At 35.8% G+C, this 22,254-nt stretch overlaps 1 protein-coding gene across 1 annotated transcript; it reads right to left on the bottom strand.

Moving 5' to 3' along the window:
- Window positions 1-5,726: 5,726 nt before the first annotated feature.
- Window positions 5,727-21,308, bottom strand: orc3 (origin recognition complex, subunit 3). The gene is made up of 20 exons (XM_067368424.1): window positions 21,199-21,308; window positions 21,035-21,089; window positions 20,874-20,959; window positions 20,652-20,784; window positions 19,296-19,400; window positions 18,827-18,975; window positions 18,370-18,509; window positions 17,020-17,179; window positions 16,799-16,912; window positions 15,745-15,878; window positions 15,607-15,670; window positions 14,365-14,481; window positions 12,183-12,262; window positions 11,295-11,428; window positions 10,655-10,734; window positions 8,800-8,894; window positions 8,580-8,721; window positions 6,334-6,450; window positions 6,161-6,240; window positions 5,727-5,982 (listed from the first exon to the last, which is right to left on the bottom strand). Exons 1-20 carry the CDS (start codon window positions 21,232-21,234, stop codon window positions 5,877-5,879), a joined length of 2,127 nt encoding a protein of 708 aa, XP_067224525.1. The 5' UTR covers window positions 21,235-21,308; the 3' UTR covers window positions 5,727-5,876.
- Between the last annotated feature and the right edge of the window lie 946 nt (window positions 21,309-22,254).

The raw sequence follows: 22,254 nt of genomic DNA, 5'->3' as shown, positions 1-22,254 counted from the left end.
AGTGATGGAAAGGAGTCGGATCTGTATGAGGTGGAGGAGGAGGAAGAGTCCGAAGAAGTGGAAGGTGCAACTACTGGAGAGGAGGAGAGAAGGGGCACATGCAGTGAGGAGGAAGGAAAAGAGCAACGGAGAGTGACTGAAAGCATGAGCAGTCAAGACAAGGTGGTTCTAGAGTGGAGGAGGAGAGAGAGAGAGAGAAAAAGGGAAGAGAGGAGAACAGAGCCAGGAAAGAAGATGGCAATGGAGGGTTCGGAGTGCAAAAGCAGAGAAGAGGAGAAAGCAAAAGGCGAGGATGAGAGCCAGGAGGAGGAGGACAGTGTGGAAGGGAAAGGCGAAAAGCTCCAGGCAAAGGGAGGTGGAGAAGGGAAAGAGGTCACAGAGAGCCCAATGGCAAGCCAGGACGAGGAGATGGATACAAGCGATGGAAAGAGAGTGAGAAGGAAAAGAAAGAAGAAAGAAACGGAGGAGCATACCGCAGAAAGTAAGTGTCTGGATTAATCAAAATGGGGGAGATAATTCAAAAAACAATGATACTTTTTATGTGGGGCCTTATGAACATTGCCTGTTTAAATTGCAATGGATTAAGAGACGAAAGTAAGTTTGAAAATATAAAGGGATGTTTAAAAGCGGAGGTACTCTGTTTGCAAGAGACCCATTGGTCTGACGAAATAATGGACAATATAAGAAAGAGATGGGAAGGAGACATCTATGTCAATCATGGGAATGCAAAAGCCCGTGGAGTGGCAACTTTGATTAAAGGAGGTCGAATAAATAATGTGAAGCAAGCATACAAGGATGGCAATGGGAGATTGCTAGTGATTGATTTTATGTTTCACAACCAACTCTTTAGGTTGATAAACATTTATGCACCGAACATTGAAACTGAGAGGAGAGAGGTTTTTAAAGAAATGAAACCTTTGTGCAAAGGGAGTTGTATAGTGGTTGGCGACTTTAATGTGTGGTGCACAAGACTTTGACGCATCAAGTAGTGCAAACTTTAAGTCTGATGTGTCAAGAAAGTTTTTAACTGACTGGATGCAAAATGAGGACGTGGTCGATGTCTGGAGGGAAGAGAACCCGTACAAAAAAGAGTTCTCTAGAAGACAATTGGTGATGGGGGTGTTGAAGCAAAGCCGCATAGACTTATGTTTAACAAAAAGAGAAATGTTAAAATATGTGAAAAATGTGAAATACAAGTTTGTGGGAATAAGTGACCATGCTATGATGGTGGTAAGGGTGGGTGTAACTAGGGAGGAGAAGGGTATGGGACACATGGGAATGTGGTGTTTGAATGCAGAACTTTTAAAGGAAGAGGCATACAGAGAGAACATCAGAAAATGTATACATTATGAAATGCAAAATGATTTATTTGATGAAAATGTATGTGAATGGTGGGAAATATTGAAAGGGAAAATTAAGAAAAGAAGCATTAGGTATGCAAAGCAAAGAGATTTTATGAGAAGGAGTAAAGCAGAGGATTTGGGAAATGAGATGAAGAGGGAAGCGGAAAAAATAGAGAGAAATCCAGAGCAAAGTAAAGAGAGGTATGAGCAGATAAAAGCAGAAATAGAATATTATGAAAAGGAAAAAAGCAAGGGCGCAATAATAAGAAGTAGAGCGCAGTATGCGCTAGAAGGGGAAAGAAGCACAAAATTCTTTTTAAACTTAGAAAAGAAAAAACAAAGGAAAAAGCATATAATAGAACTGGAAAATGAGAAAGGTGAGAAGGTTACCGATTATGTGGAAATAATAAAAGAAGCAGAAACATTTTATAAGAAGTTGTTTAAATAAGAAGGGGTAAAACAGGAAAGTATGGAGGAAGTGTTGAATACTGTGGATGCAAGGTTAAGCGAAGACGAGAAAAACATATGTGAAAAAGACATAAGTATTGAAGAAATAAAAGAAGCTATAAAGCAGACTAAAAAGAATAAAAGTCCAGGCTCAGATGGGTTAACGCATGAATTTTATAAAACCTTTGAAGAGTTAATAGCGCCAATATTGGGGAAGGTTTTTAGGAGAATGGAAGAGAATGGGGAGATGCCTGAGTCAATGGGGTTAGGAATAATTACAATATTATATAAAAATAAAGGAAGTCCACTGAAGTTAGAAAATTATAGACCTTTAAGTCTACTAAACACAGACTACAAAATACTGACAAAAATACTGGCAAACAGGATAAAAGAGGTAGCAGGGTCAATAGTATCACCAAGCCAAGCTTACAGCATAAAAGGGAGGGACATAACCGATACAATCTGTACAATAAGGGATGTAGTAGAAGGGATGGGGAAGGATGGGAAGGGTGGTTTGATTTTATCTATAGATTTAAATAAGGCGTTTGACAGGGTAGAACATGGTTTTATAGAGCAGACAATGGGGAGATTTGGGTTTGGGGACAGGATGAAAAAGTGGATAGGATTAATATATGCAAATGCTAAAAGTTGCGTAAAAGTAAATGGGGTTTTAACTGACCCTTTTCATTTGGAAAGGTCAGTTAGACAAGGATGCCCACTGTCAGCAATTCTGTACTCGATAACAGCCGAGCCGCTGGCAACACTAATCAAAAAGGATAAAGAAATAAAAGGTATTGAGATGCCAAATGGGTTAATGAGTGTAATTCATCAATATGCAGATGACACTACTTTTACAGTCAGAGATATAGAGAGCATAAATAAAATCAGAAAACAGATGGGAAAATATGGGGAAGCGTCAGGGGCAAAAATAAATGTGGGAAAATCGGAAATAATGAGCATAGGGCGAGAGGAGGTAGAAGGGATAGAAGTTCCTTTCAAAATAACGAAAGATTTTATAAAGATTTTAGGGGTAAACATAGGAGGGAATGCTAAAGAGGCAAGAGATGCTACATGGGCGGGAGTGCTAAATAAAATCAAACAAGTGCTACAGTTTTGGAGGCTAAGGGAGTTAAGATTAAGAGGTAAGGTGGTAGTTGCAAATTCCCTTCTATTAACCAAGTGCAATTATGTGATAGGAGTAATTGACTTGCCAGATTGGGTTTTAAATGGAATAAAAGAAACTGTAAATACTTTTGTGTGGGGAGGGAAAGGGGTGAAAATATCTGCAAAAACTTTAATAGCAGATTATAGTGAGGGAGGTTTAAGGCTGACAGATTTGGGCACTAAAAGGAAGGCAATACGAGTCAAAACAATGAAAAAGTATTTATGTGATAAGGTAGAATATGGATGGAAGGGGTATATGAGAAAATACCTAAAAGAAGGTGGAGGATGTGGGGAGGAGGGAGTGTTCATGGCATTAAAAAAGACAATGATTGAAAAATTGCCATTGTACTACCAAGAAGTGTTTAATGCATGGGCTGAATTTGTGGAGAATGTAAAATATGAATGTGAGAACATAAACCAAATTCACAACCAGCCAATATTTCTGAACCCGAGAATTAAGAGGGGAGGGAAAATGTTATATAATAGACTGTTCATGAGAGCGGGTGTAAGGAAAGTAAAAGACTTGGCATATGAATATGTAAAGGGTTTTATGCCAAATAGGGCAATATATGACTGCGTGGTGGGGTGGAGTGATGAAATTGAGAAAGAAAAAGTGGACTGTGAATGTGAAAATATAAAAAAAAGCTTGCCGGAGAAGTGGGTGGAAAGGATTGAAAGAGAAACCACTAAAGTGGGGGATTGGGGAATGCCTGAAATGTATATTGTTGAAAATGAGGGTAAAAAATTATTGCGGGAAATAAATGTAAAAACAGTATATAAAATAATGGTAAAGAAAGAAATCAAAGCCCCTGCATCAGAGGCAGTGTGGCCAAGACTGTTTCCTGATTGGAAAGAAAAAACAGTATGGAGCAATTTAAATATAAAATACAATGGACTAGACTGTGAGAGTTTGGATTTTAAACTGAGACACAATAGGATATATTCAAAAGTGGTAATTCATCAAATAAATAAAAATGTAAGCAGAGTATGTGATGTATGTGAGACAGAGCCAGAAACTCTGATGCATATTTTCCTGGAGTGCAAGGAACTTGAGGACTTTCATGGAAAAATAAAAAAGATGATAAAAGATGGATTGGGTAAAGAGCCAGCGGGAAATGAATGGAAAAAAATGTTTTTATTTGGTGATTTGGTAAATTACAAAGACAAAAAGGTAAATTTGTGGAATTTAATGTTGAGTCATGCAAGGTATGCAATATGGGTGAGGAGGAACATGGCATATTTTGATAGGAAAAAAGTGAATGTAACTGAGATATTTGAAAATGCTGTGAGGAAAAATGTGTACATGATGTGGAAATACCTAAGTAAGGAAGAATTTGAAAAGGCATTTATAGAAGAAGGAGGATTTATATGTATAAAAGAAGGATTAAGCCTAAAATTTTGAAAAGGCATGGTTTGAGTTGAAGTTAAGAAAATGTTTGATATTTTTGTTTGTGACTTCTTTTGAATGCTTAAAATATATGTATTCTATGTTAATGTGAAAAAGTTTGAAAAGGTATGTTTTGAGTTAAGAAAATGTTTGATATTTATGATTGATTGTTTTTTGAGAGTTGCAAAAGTTATGTATTCAAGTTTAATGTGAGTTTGGAATGTAATGATCAGTTGAGTTATGTAAATATTATTTTTGTACTTTTTGATAATAAAAAAAAAAAAAAAAAAAAAAAGCACGCCCGATCTCGTCCGATCTCGGAAGCTAAGCAGGGTCGGGCCTGGTTAGTACTTGGATGGGAGACCGCCTGGGAATACCAGGTGCTGTAAGCTTTTGCTTTATCTTCACTGCTCAGATAACACACTTCACCATGACTTTACTCGCTTGATTGTTCCTTTATTCTTTCAAATCCATTGCTTTCTCTCTGTCTTCTGTCTGCTGTAAGTGCGGCAAGGCACAGCTCAGCCTCGTCATTCCTCCTTTCTCCTCCAGAGGGCGATCGAGAGGCTTCTGAATTTACTGAACGTGTGCGTTTTAAAATAGCTTATCACAAAAAATGAGACCATAGTTATTTACATTTATTTATATTGCAGATCCAAAGTGACAAATAAGAATAATAGCCGAAGGGAGAAAACAGTGCTTCAATTCTATGATTAGATGAGTTTTATTACTCATACACAATCTAAAGTGTGTCCTTCGACTTATATAATGGGATTCCTGTTAAGTTTTTTTTTTTAAATAAAAAAAAATGTTAGAATGCATTTATACAAATAAGTATTGAGTAATATTGACATGTACTACATTATAATTAGGGTTAAGGTTCGTTTTAGGGTTAGTTGCTTGTAATTATTTAATAATTTGTAAGTTATTACTATAGAAAGTACATGTAAAGTGTAATAGAGACACTGTAAATTAAAGTAAAAAAGTGAAAACAGAATTTGTATAATATTATATATATATATATATATATATATATATATATATATATATTATATATTGTTCTGCACTGTTGTATTATAAATATAATTTAGAATATTTATTAAAACTTCTTTATTTACAGAAAGTAGGAGTGGCAATATTAATGTTAAATGTAATTTAATTAATATTGCCACTCCAACTTTCTGTAAATAAAGTTTTTTTTTTTTTTTACAGCAGAACTCTTGTCACTTTCAAATATTGTAATAAAAATGAAAAAAAAATGTGATCTTTCAAATTCATTTTCATGTTTATTATCTTGTATTGTTTGATAAAATTTAAACAGATCCAGTGAATTAAAATATTTGACAGAGACATTAAAATAGTATTTTTTTTTTTTTATTCCAATAGTAAATTAACAAATTGTAACAAATAAAAAACATCAACACAAAAAGTAATAGAAACAAGTAATACAACTGAGAGTACAGTTGTAGTGCAAAAGGCATACTAATTGTTTTATAAATGTCCAGCCTCTCTCTCGTGTTCAGGAAACTGTTTCTTTAACAGCCGCCCCAAGTCAGTCTCGCCACATGGTCAGTTTTCTGTTTTGTTGATTTAATGAAGCCAAGAAATTCCATCTCAGAAACAGCCTGAATGAAACGAGCACTGCTAATGTTAAGAACAACACGTACAAGAAAAGTGTTCATTTATGACAGTCACATGCTTTTACCTTGAACATTACCTCTAAAGAATGCAGGAACAGTACTTTTTTTAATAGTTAAATGTATTAAATTAAAAACAACTCTTTCATAACTAAAATAAGAGAAATGTCAAAAAAGGATACTGTTTAAGGTTGTCAAATTTGCCACACTCCTCAGAATCAGCATCTTGGTCCTCAGCAGCTGACATCACAGTTGCAAATGCCTGAAAATATCACAAACAATGACAGGTCCCATCCGCACTGTGAGAACAAGATAACCCACCTCTATGTGTGATGTTAGTTTAGCATCTTCATACCTCAAGCCAGTCATACAGATTGATGAGTCTTCCACACTCGAGATGAAGCTTGTATGCGATGCAGAGGTCTGGAGCCGCGCTGGAGATGGTGCCAGCGTTCGTTTTCAGGATTTCATTCTGAAGAAACAACAGAACACAGTAACTAAATGAATACACGGCTATTTTGAAGAATGTTGGAAACCAAGAAAAAAAATGGTATCCCATCGACTTTCACTGAATTGTTTTTCAAAATATCTTCTTTCATGTTCCACATTAGAAAGAGTCAGATTTGACATAAAATATGGGTTAAGTAAAAGACAGAATTTTTATTTTTGGATGAACTTTCCCTTTAATTTATGGACTTCAGCAGACTGCCAAAGCCAACTCAAACTGTGACTTACAGTCAAACTCATAATATTGACGAGTCTGTTGGCTTCAAGGTTATTTATAAGCTAATGTGTTCCAAAACACTGATAAAAGTCACATTTAGAGGATGTGTGTGCTCAAAATTGAGTCACTCTCCACAATCAATGCAGATTAAAAACTCTGACATCATTCTGCACTTCAGTTTCTCATCAGATTAAGTGCAGGGATGAATTAAAGGGCCACTCACACGGACAGGATTTCTGGAGTCACACTGCTGAGAACATTCACCTACAGTTTTCTGATAAATTTGATGCCAATAAGACATTGATATCAGAGGGAAATTGATTTATGCTTCAAATGGGGCCCACATGGGCCACCCCAGCCCAAACAGTCCCTACATGCCACTGCCTGATCTAACAAATTAAAATCGCAAGTCAGCTGTGCTGTTAGTTTCAGGTGAATTACTGCCTGCATTCACATTTCCTATGTTCACATACAACCAAATAATCCATTAGCAATCGGATTGACAGCTTAATCGCCTTCATGTAAACACCTAATCAATCTGATTGAGCTCAATCCAAATGAAATTTCAGTCGGATTGGAAGGGGTGGTTTATACCTCTTCTAATCCAATCGAGAAGACAAACACTTGATCGGACTGAAAACCGAAACTGGAAAGTACTGCGCATATGCAATGACATAGCAATGCTGTAATGATGAAATGACAAAACTCAGGGTTTACTTGCCTCACAGACACTAGAAATATTTATGGAAAGCTTGAAATGTCCACTTTAAATGGACCAATTCAAATGGAAAACAAATACTCTCCGATTATGTAATCCATATGAAACATGCATACTGCAGAAATGACGAGTCAGCATCGTCGACTTCATCTCTGCAGTTGAAAACACAGAAAACATCATCAATAAATTAAAGTGTTTGCTTCTGTTTTTTTCCACGCCACATTCATAATCATTACTTTTGCCGGTGCGCTGTGGCAAGATTTATGCGTGCGCTCGAGCATGATTAGGCTAGTATGTATTATAGGCAATTAAATAATGATTTATATGGTTTAATAATATAAACGCGCAATTAGTCAACTAATAGCTTAAATGAACTAATCGACTAGAAAAATGTTTAGTCAAGGGCGGCCCTAACAAAAACTCATTTCCCATTTGAAGCTTGTGACACAAACGCACACATCAACCTGATCACTTTATTTAGCGTTCATGTAAACGCCACGTTCAGATTCATCAAATCGGAATTGATTAATTCCGATTGAAACAAAAGTTGTGCATGTAAACATAGCCATTGGCAGTTGAGGCTCAAATGTTGCATCACCAATGTTCTCAGAAATGTGTCCCCAGAAACCCTGTCAGTGCGAGCGACCCTTTAGCTGAATTAACGTTTCTGAAATTCACATCGCATTACCTTTCATTACCATAAGAGAAGCTTTCCAAACCGTGGGCAGCAAAGGTACAGCAGTGGGTTTGTGGTATAAGCCAAATCAAATTAAAATATTCTGTTCTGATTTGTTTGTTTTTTCAGAATATCAGTTTGAAATAAAACAAAATTATTGTTATAGCAAAGCTGACATACCTTTGCTTAAGTCAGTTAACTATTATCAACCTACTCCAAAATGCTTTGATGGATGCTCAATAAATGCGAGTATGAGTGCATCAGCCTCAACATATGGACCTGATCGCTTATGCACCTTAAATAGACAGCTATAGGAGCTGTTCACAAGTGATGTTTTTTTGGGGGGGGGGGTTGTGCCTTTGAGTTTGGGAAGCTCTGCCATATGTTGTATTGGCTAATGAAAAGGCTGGAAGAAAATTTAGATACTGTCACATGTAATTGTAATGGAAAACAACTGGCGAGTCAGAATCAGTGGTCGGTTACCTGCAGGTAGTGGAAAGGATGACTGAGAGCAGTCTGAATGGATGTGCGAGGGGTGATGTTGAGTCTCTGTCGCAGGAGCCCAGAGGAACTGTAGTAGCACACTTCGCTGAGAGGCTGGAGCTCTGCTGGAGTCAGGTATTCTCTGAACAGAGACCACAAAGCTTTTGTGAAATAAGCAAGTAACTAAGCACATCTCAGTCTTATAGTGTCGTCTCCTTACCTCACAAGGCTGTCAACAAACTCCATCACCTGGCTGCGCAGCACTTCATATGGATTCAGTCTCTTTGTTCTTCGGGACTCTTTTTCCAGCAGCGTCTGCACACAGAATCATGTCAAGAGTTCATTTTAAATACACCAATACTATTTTTCCAAAGCTGAAACCAAAGTGCTTGATTCATTGCATGGTCTGAGGACCATTAGTATGTATACCAACGATATGTCACACTTCTGGATACAAATTAAAATAAAATAAAAATACAGGTTGCTGATTGACGCCATCTACACAAGACATGTCAAAGCGTACTATGGACTATGTGCCCATCATACACGACATGATTTTCTGTAAAATCTGTCAACATACAGACTGGCTCTGACATTCAGCAATTAGCATTAACTCATCCAGCTTACAAAAATCTGAGGAAAAGTTGTGTAGTGAATTCCAGTCCACATGTGCTACAGCAGCTGTATTCACACGGACCCTGATAATCCGTTTGTAATCGGATTAGTAGCACAGAATTAAAAAAAAGTAAGTAACCATGTCAATCAGAGTTGGCCAAATTTAAATTTCACTCAGATTGTTTTAAGTCAAGTCAAGTCAAATTTATTTATATAGCGCTTTTACAATTGGTAATTGTTTCAAAGCAGCTTTACATATTAGAAGCACAGAAAAAAAAAGGGAAGTGGTTAAAACTGTACAAACAAGCGTGGTAATATGTAACATATACAAGATGGTGCTACATTAAGCCAATGTCGGCTGACTTCCAGGGGTGGAAAAAACCCCCTAGGAGAAAAACCCAGCGTGCTAGCACTGGGAAAAAAGTCCTAGGAGGGAAAAAACCCCTTGGAAGATATATATATGTAAATGTATATGGAGATCAAAATCTGAATTGTACATTTTTATTATAGAGATTAAAAATCGATTATATATAAATATATGTAAGCGGATACGGGGATTAAAAATCTGAATTATAGATGCAGCCAGAATTTTAAGGGATGGTTTAAACCCTCTCTAATCTATTCCATAATGATGTTTAATGATGTATGATGCACAGAACAAGCTGTTGTCATAAATGACTGTTGTGTCGTTCTAAAATTGTCCTTCCACTCATCATCTGTGAAGTGCTGCAGGACAACAATGTCCCATCAGTCCTTGCTTCAGACTCATCTACAGATGCTTTATTTTAAGCCATTTTTACTGCTTGATAAATATAAGCAGCACAGCACAGTTTTGTGTGTTCATCATCTCCTAATTAGGACCCGAAATAGATAAATATTAAGTCTGCTTTTCAAAACTAAGAAAAGAAGCTATGGTTAGAATGAGCCAACAGCGGAAATCTCAGTATATTCATGCAGTGTGCACATGTCAAAAAATCTGTCTGTGACACAAACACACACATCAACCCAATCTCTTTATTTAGTGTACATGTGAATGCCATAATCTGAATGATTTCACTCCGATTGATACAAATGGTGTCCATTTAAACATAGCTAGTGTTTATAAACACAAACCAGCGTCAACATTAGTGCTTCAGACAGTCAAACAGACTGAACTGAAGTTTGGGAAAGTTAGTAGTAAGGCATTACAGTAATGTTATAATTACTTTTTTACTTTGAACCAAAGCAAGATAATGCTGTATTAATGCCTCCGGTTACAAAATCTGTGTCTTAAAAAAGCAACTGAGGAACTGAATTTAAAGCATCAACTTTATACACAGAAAGGCATATCACTGTTTGGAAGTGCAATTTGTGAATAATCTGTAAATGGATGTCTTATTTTACAACGTACACATCACTCATTACATCCATGTAAAACATGTTAAACAAATTCCAGTTTAGCTCAAGAAGACATCAAATACCTTTTGAAGCTGAAAGAGATCCGTTTTTCTGTTCTTCTCCAAGATGACACCATCCCCAGAGGACTCTTCTGAAGTGGCACCTGACAGGCAAAGCAATGCATTACTAAAGGTATTAACTGTGCATCTGAATCCATTTTTAATACACACAAATGATTGCAAACTATAAACAACTCTGGCTGTGTTATTGCCACGCAAACTCTAAACTAATCAATTACAGGATAACAGAAAAGCTCCTTTTAAAAATATTACACCTTTAAGATCTTAAGGAAATAAAAGTGCATTATTTTCATGGCCTGTTACTGCAATAAAATAACCAAAGTTATTTTACACTACGGTTAAAAAAGAAAAAGAAAAAACTTGCACAATTAACTCCAAAATACAACATATCTATTGTTTGTTGCATTTTTTTAGTTGTATATGGATCAATATTTTTGAACAGCATTTCAAATGTTGCTCTGGTCATTCTGAAAAGATTGGCATTAAAATGATTGGCTACATTTACAGACACGCTTTTGTTCCCAGACATAAGGCAGTTTGTTCTCTTGAACACACTGAATGGAAATGCAAATAGTTTGTGATATTCAGATTTTCCTATAAAACACATTTGCAGCTCGGACGGAAACCACACATACTGACTTACCCTCCAGCGCTTCCAATCTGCCAATAAAATCTTCCACTTGTTGCAACACATTCTGCATTCGTTTGGTATTGGCAGATTTAAGAATTTCAGTGCACTTCTCTAAAGCTGCAACAAGCTCATCTTTTGCTAGAATCCTGTGGAAAAATAATCAAGAGACACTGTAACTGGAGCATTTCCTCCAATAAACACAGCAACCACTGAATCAGAAAACTAAAAACAACAAAATACATGCATATCAGGTGCAAACTGAAGAAAATCAAATGTGACATTTTTGGAGGCATTTAAACTTGGTCACTTCGGATTGCTCAGTCATGTGACCAGCTAAAGACTAATATAATAATATAATGTATTGTAATACAATATATGTTACAATTTTATGTTACAGTTATTATCATTATTTAGTATTTACTACTCTACAAGAGTGTTTAAATCCAGAGAACTGCATGACTGCTTTCACATTACCAATTTTTCACATTTCAAATTAAACTGCCAGTGTGAAAGCACCCAAAGTTGCTTCATCCATGTGTCTGATCCATGATTCCTCACTTACATGTGGATTGTGTGGAGCTCCTAAACTTCTGTATGCTGTTGTAGTCTAGTTTGTGAGAAGTAAAACCTAAAGAAGCCTAAACATGTTTACAATTGCCCTATTGTGTTAATCTACAGTAAGTCCTGTGGTTGCTTGAGTAAACAGATCTTCTCAAACCTGTCCTGGGGACCCCGCACCACTGCACATTTACTGTCTCCTTCATCGGAGAGACCCGAATCAAGTCTTGCAATCTCTCCTAATCTCTCAGACTCCGATTTTGTTTAATCTTCAGACTATAATTCTATCCAAAATAAAAATAATGTACCTAAAGATACAAAAGGTAATTTCTGACAGGTTACCTCAGAAGTTGCATGGCTGAGTCATATTCCTCAGTCTCCCACAGATTCTTCTCAATGCAGGACACGTGGAGTTCTCGTATCTATAAGAACAGTAACAGTCACATGTGATGAACATTAAACTATCCATGGTCTTTATTTAGTTCTTAATTCTGCTGAAAAATAAATAAAAATCTAATTTAAAAAAAGGTAATTTTTGTTTAATAAAAAGTTATTAAAAGTCACATTAAATTGTTTAATTTTAAGTCCCATTTCTATTCTATTTTTAGTTTCACTGCATGATAGCCAATAAATAAAACCAGATTGACAAAAATAGTTTAAAGGTTTTACAATATAGATCTAACCATAACAGTGTAAGAATTTCTGCTAAAAAAAAAAAAAAAAAAAAGCAAAGATTTGTGAATAGCGGTGAAGCGACACAACTGACGCTGGTCGGTCACATGACAACGACAACACAACGAATGTAGTATATCTGGGCCCATATTCACAAAACATTTTATCTTACCACTAAGTTTTTTCATAAAGAGCAGTAAAGGTTCTTAGTAAAAGTGTGTCTCAGCAGCTTTGTGAATAGATTTTAAGAGGAAACTCTTACCTAAGGAATAGAGAGAAGTCTTAAACTATAGGAGTAAGGGCGGGATTGACCTCGTTTCTATGGATCAGTGGTTCCCAGCCTGGGAAGTTTTATATGCTTTGAGGTCAAACATGGATACGAAAAACCTTTTTGTATAGTTTCTAGGAATGCTCCAAATGATCGGCCACTTATATGAAAATGTTGTCAATTACTTCCTTTGATTCTATACGTGGTCTCAGTTTGCCGATCACATAAACCGATCACATTTTTATGACGTAAAAGACGCGAGCTTGTTCACACCAGCTGTGAGAGCTGCGGCAAAAAGACAGCAGCGGCTGGCTATACAATAACGTAGTGAAAACATGTATATGGTTCAAACTACTTTATTCAAAAATATCCAGAATTTTTCCACTCTCTTCTCTTCTTTCCCTAACATGGGAGTGTGTTCTCCTCAGAGCTTCAGGTGAAGGGTTGCCAGTAGTTGAGATGCAATACTCTACCGAATGCAATACTCTATCAGAACCGGCCAGTTCTGTTTTTTGTCCCGGACTTGCACACAAAATGCACTGCAATCACATTACATTGGGGTGGGGGCTCATATGAATGCATTTCTGAAGGAACTGACTGACTTCACAAAAGTTTCGATGACATTTTCTTTTAATCTTACCTCCGTATGATGCCTATTACAGTAGTGTTTATAGAAGTGCAGCGCTGGCGCTGCTTTGTTTACAGAGGTAACCAAAGAAACTACACTGCAAAAATGCTTTTCTTATTTAATATTTTTCTCGTTTCCAGTCTAAATATCTAAGAATTCTTCAATCAAGATGCTTTTACTAGATACGTAAAATGACAAGATATTTTTTCCTTGTTTTCTGGAAAATAAAATCAAAATGAAGTCAGTTTTTGCTTAAAACAAGCAAAATTATCTGCAAATAATCTTGTTTCTGGTTGAAATCTTGTTTCTTGTTACTGTCCCAAACAGAAGCAAGCCTAGTCAAGTGGAGGGCTTCATGGACAAAAGGTTGGTAACCGCTGCTATGAATGATGTCAATATGCATTTGTTAAATGCATGTATTGCATTTATAAAAAAAAGGTTCAGCACCCAAGGATCTATCACTATTGCCTCAGTAGTGTACAGAGTCTTTGGATAGACAGCTGAGGAGGATTCGGCAACAGCCATTTTAGGATTGTTTGTCCTCTCGACTACCTAACTTTAACGCTAAAATGCTTTGTGAAATACTCTTAGAGCAAACATTCAGGAGTCCTAAATTTAGGACTGACACATCCATTAGTTTCTCCTAATTCGGCAAGTTACGAGTTTTAGCCTTAAGATGATTTGTGAATACGACCCCTGGATGAGACTCAAACTATACAATCTACAATGCGCTCCGAAAAAGAAAAGATCATTTGACCATGTTGTCTAAATGATTACTCAGCACTAAGTGATCGAGTAATATTAATTAATAACATGCACTTTCTATAAAGTTAGGGTTCGGTTTAAGGTTAGTTCCATGTAAATATGCATAATTTACAGTTATTACTATTAGGTACATGTAATGTGTACTAAAGACAAAAAAAAAAAAAAAAAGTGTTGCTAAAAGGTCTACTTACGTGCTTCCCGAGAGGAAACTTAGGCAGTGATGATGTCAGAGAGTGCAGACACAGAAGAACTGGATAGTAATTTTTGTGGTATTTATGGAGGTTTTTCAGTAATTTTTGACATACATCCTAAAAAGACAAATCACAAAAGAAGATTAGTTTATTGCTTACATGTAAATATTTAACTATTTCCAATGGGGCTGCCCCCTAATAGTCCACTAACTGTTAGTTGACAAGAAGAGGCTTAATTGACCTAAATTTTATCAGTCGCAGGAAAAACAACAGAGTAAGTGTCGAAGTCATAATGAAACCAAACGGTGAGATTTCTGCCATCTCTGTGAACTTGAGCAAGGCAAAAAAGAACCACAACTCCATGTAAACTTGTCTCACATGTATAAAAATATATCTATGGAAAGCAAAATGCTACTTTTAAATGAACAAATTCATCTGGAAATCAAATATTCTCAGGTTATGTAATCCGTATGAAACGTGCATATAGGCGCTTCCACTACTGTGGAGATGACGGGTCAGCAGAGCTTGTGGCAGAGCTTTATGTGTGGACTTGAGCGCTGATTAGGCTATAGGCATTAAGGGCTCTTTATTATGATTTATATGGTTTATTAATAATTGTGCTATTAGTCGACTAATCACTTAAAATGAATGACTACTAGTAGACCAAAAAAATCTTTAGTCAAGTGCAGCCCTAATTTCCAATTTGTAAATTTGCATTAATAAAAATAAATAAATAAAAAATTTGTACTTTTGTTTTATGACGTCATACTGCTCAGAAAATCAAAACGGTTAAACAAAAAGGTTTTTTGGGATTTAAAAAAAAGGAGTGGGTGGATTTTTAGCATTATAGGGTGGTTGTACAGACACACCGCCAACACACATTTAAGTTTAAACACCATGTAAATGTAAATTTGCATAATAGGTCTCATTTAAGCACAAAGCATACTTTGCTTGCCTGAATTTCACACAAGTTCTTCTTTTAAACTTTGGTCATTTGTCAATTTCTTCAGCTGTTAGCTGTGGGAGTTGCAGCAATGACGTTTGCAAACAGATATACCAGGCATGAGTTTGTGTATTTCTTTGATTTGTGGTGCATCATCTAACTGTTGTCAACCTGACTCACAAAACAACGACTTCACAGAACCTGTTGTTACACTCTGCATGGACTAGAAATGAAAAAGAGAAAATTCAACGAACTACACAGATTATAGTGGAACCATAATAATAAAAAGTAATAGTTACCTTGACATGTTCATCACTAGTAAGGAGCTGCACCTGCTCCTGGGGCTCCTGAGTCTCCACAAACCTACAGAGACAGTGTTGTGTGGTTACAGAACTGTTATTGCAGCACTTTACTGGAGTGAACATTCCTGTGTGTACCTCATGAATGAGGGCAGATGACGGATTCTTTCCACGTTTTGTTGGCTCAGTGTCTTGACACAAAGCAAAGCCTCTTTCTTCTGACAGCACAGCACACTGAGAGGCTGGCTATTAAAGTGCTCTAACAAGGAGAACTGCAAGACAAAAGGTTTAAATGCAGTGCTTGCAACATATCCATATTCCTGAAGTACTCTCCAATCCCACATTAAAAATAATGTTTTAGATGATGTAGTAAAATATGCAATCGTGAAGAATGAGGCATGCCCAGGACTGACATTTACATGGATTTATAATAAATATGAAAGCAAGTGGTATAAAACTCTTTGGCTGGCTTGTGTTGATAAATATATATTTTTTAATTGTTTCTGAGTGAATTACCTAAATACCATATTTATAAACATCATTCAAATATTTAAATGTTTTGTTTATGTGCTATGGAAATAACAAAATGATGACTAACAACAATGTTGTTTTGTCGTAAACAACTATAAGAATGACGAGTCTCTTTTATAACACAAACTCTTGACGGTTCTGAAAAAATCACCTTGCAATTGAGTTTTGATGTGGGATGTAGTGTGTTCTGAAGATGAATGAAGGTCTTACAGGTGTAGAACGACATGGTGAGTAATTAATGACATTTTCGTTTTTGGGTGAACTAACCCTCTAAGTTTTGCTAGTAACAGACAGCCTAAATCCTCTAATTATTATTGTATAAAAGTTTTGACCCCCTCAATTAAAGTCAATGGGACTTTGTGTATTTTTTGTAGTTTTGATGGTCCGTTTAAACAAACATCTTAAGTCGAATCAGTTAGAAAAGATACAGAACAGTCTGAAGGTCTGAGCAGAGTTTGATGGTTTTATCTTGAAAACCCTATAGGAGGAAATACTGTTTAAATTTAGTCTCAGAATAGTCTCTAAATAGTAGATCAGAATGTTGTCAAGCCAATAAGTCGCACTACTGTCACCGATATTTGTTTCTCAATAACATTATATTCCAACACATGACCAACAAAGACACCATACACATGCCACAATGACACATGCATCAGCTCACCTGTAGGCCCTTCACAAAATTTTGAACAGAGAAGTCATGGTAGAGGAAGATGCCAACCAGCACCTGAATCACTCGACTGCTGAGCTTGAACGGAAACTGAGAGTTCAGAATTAGCTGTAAAACAACAAAACAAAACACATAATGAAATCAGAAGAACATAAACAGGAAATTATTGAAGTACTAAAATGTTAACTTCCATTACAAATCACAATGTGACTTACCTTGTCAAAAACCGAGGCTAAATGCTGCGTACAGGAGAGAGACTGAAAGACCTCGATACAGAGCAGAGACGACACAGAGTGAGGAAGCCTGTGCTGGATAGCGCTGGGAGACGTGGCGATGCCGAAAATAAAGATGAACGGAAGCTCCTGGGTGTATCGACTGTTAGGAAGGAAAAAAAGATTAGGGATTTTCAGATCATGACCATACAAAACAGATTTTCAATTTAAACTATGAAACAATATTAACATTTCCTGCAAATAATAGTGCTTTCAAGGCAGACAAAATCTTAATCTCAGGTGTTAGGTTTAGGTTCTGTTTAAATGAAAGGCTTGAGTTTTGCTGTGGCCATAGATTTTTTTGGGTCACACTTTAGATTAGGGTCCAATTCTCACTATTAGAGCTGCACGATTTTGGATAAATTGAATATCACGTTATTTTTGGTTTCGAATAAAGATCAAACACAATTCTCCCAAGATTCTGAACTAAACAAAATAACATTTACTAGAGGTTCTGACAAAATATAACTGCAGTTTATTTAAAAATGTTTAATTAAAATGAATGATTTTAATCGGTTTGAATGAATGATTCAATGACTCACATTATTGAATAAATGTTTTAGAACAAAATCTTTTGAATGAATGATTCAATGACAAATACATTTTTAATAGTCACTTATGTAATCGATAATCGTTATTTAAAGAGCCAAGTTACTTTATATTGATCGCTACCTTTTAATGATTAATCGTACATATCTACTCACTATTAACTATTATTTACAACTTTTGCCTCAAAACAATTTACTGCTTATTAATAGTAAGGTTGTTGAGTTGATGGCTGGTACATTTAGGATTAAGGGATATAGAATAAGGTAATGTAGAATAAGGCATTAATATGTGCTTTATAAGTACTAATAAACAGCCAATATCCTAGTAATATGCATTCTAATAAACAACTTTAATAGTGAGAATTGGACCCTAAACTAAAGTGTTACTGATTTTTGTTGACCATTCTCAATGGGAAACTTTCAAACAACACCGTCAACACAACATGCTGCATATGTATTTACATTGGACTGTCAAAATGTATCTCAATATTTAAAAAAATAATAATTTTGGGTGGCTTTTCAAAAACGCAAAACGTGCACCTGTGAGCTGAAACCACGTTGTAAAGCCTACAGTGATAACAGCTTTGCTGATTATAATTGAAGCAATTTACTTCATGATGTTAATGTTAAATGTTCATGTACAGAGGGTGTAACAATCTACAAATTTTTCTGTAAAATAAGCTGAATTAACCTTGCAAGCACTGTAACATTATTATTCCATGACATTTCACTTCACAAATCCCACCTGCAGATAAGGATAAAATCCTGTAAAACTTGTGGGCTGAACGCCTCAAAGTCTTTGAAGATCACAACAACAGGCAAACTCCGAGGCACGTCATCATTTTTCAAGTTTCCTTTCCTTTTCGGAGAAGCGTGGGTGCATTTCTGCAAAAGACCAATAATTCTGAATGTTTAAAGTAGTTCAGCACATCATCAACAGGGCAGAATCTCTTTCAAACTTCTACTAGAATTTACCAAACTCGTTTACAAATTTTAAATCCAAACCAAGCTTTCTAATATTGCTGCTACAATCACATACAGTACTTCTCAAGCAATAGAAACACACAAAAATCCACAAAAGAAACTACCAAAGAGCATCATATGGGGTTTACTTCACAATGGAATGAGGCCTTAAAATCTATTCTTTCAGAATATACACATCTTTTATTGTAGTTAAGCATACTTCTCTTGTCTTCTCTTACCTTGGCAGCAGTCTTGTACCACTGACACAGAGCACTAATAGTACACTGTGTCCTGTGAAGCACAGCTGTATCATCCTCCTGTTCTTCATCCACAGACACTCCTTTACCCATCAGCTGCTCCAGAACCTTCTGGATCAAGAGCTTCACAGCTGTCAGAAAACGACACGGTTTATTGTTGAACCCGGTGTCATTATGTCTTGATGACAACATACAAATGCAATTTATATGCAGATGAGGCTATGCATAATAAATCAGTGTATTCTCAATATATTGAGTAGATGGTAGATTGAGTAGATTTGAGATTTAATTTGAAAACATTTATTTATTTGTTTATTCTATTCTAATTTATTTTATACAAACTGCTGCAAATATCCAAAGTAAATCCCGCAATCAACACTTTGCATGTTTGAAAACCTCAATCTTTCCTGAAGGTAGTGCACATGTGCTTGCAGGAGAGATTCATACATACCTGCACATTCTTTGGCATGAACAGACACCACAAACGGGGTGACAGAATCCTGAAGGAGATTACACAGACTTCGTAATGTCATGGCATGATCCGGCACATTCACCCCTAGATGACAATAAAAGGTTTTATTAATGCCTAAAATAGGCGGAGCTAGGAGTGGGGCTATAGGGGCAAAAACACACACAAAAGTAGATCCACATGCACTTTGGGGAAAGAAAAAAAAACCTTCACACACACTGCATTTCCTTTCAGCATTCGAGGAAAAAAACAAATGTCAAACAAATGTCCACACCCGTAAGACCGTCGTTAATCTTCAGAACACAAATTAAGATATTTTAGTTGAAATCTGATGACTCAGTGAGGCCTGCATAGCCAGCAATGACATTTCCTCTCTCAAGATCCATTAATGTACTAAAAACATATTTAAATCAGTTCATGTGAGTATAGTGGTTCAATATTAATATTGTAAACTGACGAGAATATTTTTGGTGCACCAAAAAAAATAAAAAAAAATAAGGACTTATATAGTGATGGCCGATTTCAAAACACTGATTCAGGAAGATTCGGAGCACAAATGAATCAGTGTATCGAATTATGATTCGGATCGCGTGCCTCCACTATATAAGTCGTTATTTTGTGGGGTTTTTTGCCGCAACAAAAATATTCTCGTCACTTTATAATATTAATATTGAACCACTGTACTAATATGAACTGATTTAAATATGTTTTTAGTACATTAATGTACATTAGTACATTCATTTTGAGAGAGGAAATGTCATTGCTGGCTATGGAGGCCTCACGGAGCCATTGGATTTCGACTAAAATATCTTAATTTGTGTTTCGAAGATGAACAAAGGTCTTACAGGTGTGGAACGACATGAGGGTGAGTAATAAATGACATATTTCATTTTTAACCCTTTAAGAACATTAAAATTTGACAAGCATGTATATCACATAAAATATTAATTATGACTAAAGACTGTACAAATTAAGAATAATAATGTTCGTATTACTTTCATGCACTTGTTTTACTTTCTGAAACAATCTCCAAATATTAGATCAAATCAAAGTTGTTCGAATAAAGGGAAATTTATACCCGAGAAAAGATTATTACAAAAATAACTGGTTTGATCATCCAAAACAAGTTGTATCCTTCATTCCTTGAGTGCAATGATCAAACTTCATTATATTTCAGACAGAAATGGGACATGAATCATAATAAACCCTGATTTATTATGGCCAAATAAAATAGGAGTTTCCCACTAATCTGTACTGCTGCTCTGTCTTTTTAAATGGTATCATAGAACTACAACTAGAGCCAATGATTTAGACACTCTTATATGAGGATAAACTTACCCAGCATGAGAGCAGCTGTGGGGATTTCACTGGATCTCTGTCTCCACTCCTCAGAGGAGATCCCGAGCTCGTGCTTCTTAATAAACTCGACAAGACTGTCAAGAACATGTTTATTCAACTGCTCTTGTATCTCCTGTGAAAAATATACATTCATTAGAAAACAAAAATAGACGAATGAGAAAATTCAAGCGTTAGCAGACGCATTTGAGGAAATATATCTACCTCTGTGTTCATCTGAACAGTTTCCCATAATTTCTGACAGATCCTGAAGCGATCGCTGCCGTCACAGCCATCCATCAGATATCCACCTGCATGAAAACACATGAATAACACTGCTGATGGCTGATGGAGGAGTGTTCGCAACAATGATCATCATTACTCACCAACTCCGACATGTCGCTTTCTCTTTTTAGAGGTTGACTTAAAAACAAAACATCCCTGAAAAACATCATCTGTAAGTCTCGATATGCTTCACTGTCATTATTTTCAACACGCGTAATTAATTCAGCAACAGTGAGAAGACGAACACATGTGTGCTCGATACTACCTTTGACACTGATGAAGTTATTGGAGTTTCGCTCATTTCTGCTCTTCAGATATCAGTAATGGACAAACTTCAATAACACAGCGCTGCACGCGTTTATTCTGCCGCTCTTCCTCTTCTTCATGTAATACTATGACAGTCACTGAACCATCGTTTGGAGTTTTACTGCCACCAACTGCACTGGAGCAGCGCTTATGCATAAAGCCATGCACAAACATGACACATGAACTACAAAGATGGCTAAAACTCTTGCTCTTCTGAAGCAGGACCAGCCTGTTTTACTGCATTTGTAGTAGCTTGTCTGGTGTATAAATAACAGGGTGGAAAAGAGCAAGTTGCTAAAACCTGGTGCAATGCATCTCTTCTTGTTATATACAGGGTTCATGTTTTATTGTGCATTGTCCCTGTTCAAATAAAAAAAATAATAATAACTACATTACCAGATATTAAGTTAGTATTTATTTATTTGACTGTTTGTTTAAACTATACAACATAAAATAACATGTTTTGTATTATTACACTTATTTTTTTAAATGGTATTTTTATTAGAATTTTACATTTTACAAAAAAACAAAAGAAAACAACAAAATACATTTGTAAAATATATACATAAATAATATATATAATAATATTAACAATAAAAACAACAATATAAATGATTATTAATAATTATTAATATCATCAACCATTAATAATAATAATACAAATAAAAAAAGAAAGAAAAAATAAAGAAATAAAAAGACTAAGAACCAGGGTGTATATGCAGTTCCAGTGGTAAAGCACAAACAATCAAGCATTCAGTAGAAGGCAGAGCAGACAGCATGTTATGCCCCACATTACTGATCAGAGCTAGCATTTAACTGGTTAAGATGATCCAGAAATGGTTGCCATATACTTTAGAATTTATCAAGGTTACCCATAATTCCATACCGGACTCTCTCCATGTGCAATATTCCAGTAAGATAAGTCAACCGGGTCTTGAACTGAGGAACAGTATCCGATTTCCAAAGTCTTAGAATAATGCTATAGCAATAATCATTCCATAAATAATGGTGCTTT

The sequence above is a fragment of the Chanodichthys erythropterus genome, chromosome 18 (assembly GCF_024489055.1).
Source record: "Chanodichthys erythropterus isolate Z2021 chromosome 18, ASM2448905v1, whole genome shotgun sequence".
Classification (NCBI taxonomy): Eukaryota; Metazoa; Chordata; class Actinopteri; order Cypriniformes; family Xenocyprididae; genus Chanodichthys; species Chanodichthys erythropterus.
The sequence above is the reverse complement of the archived record's forward strand: the minus strand, read 5'-3'. Positions and strand labels throughout refer to the sequence as shown.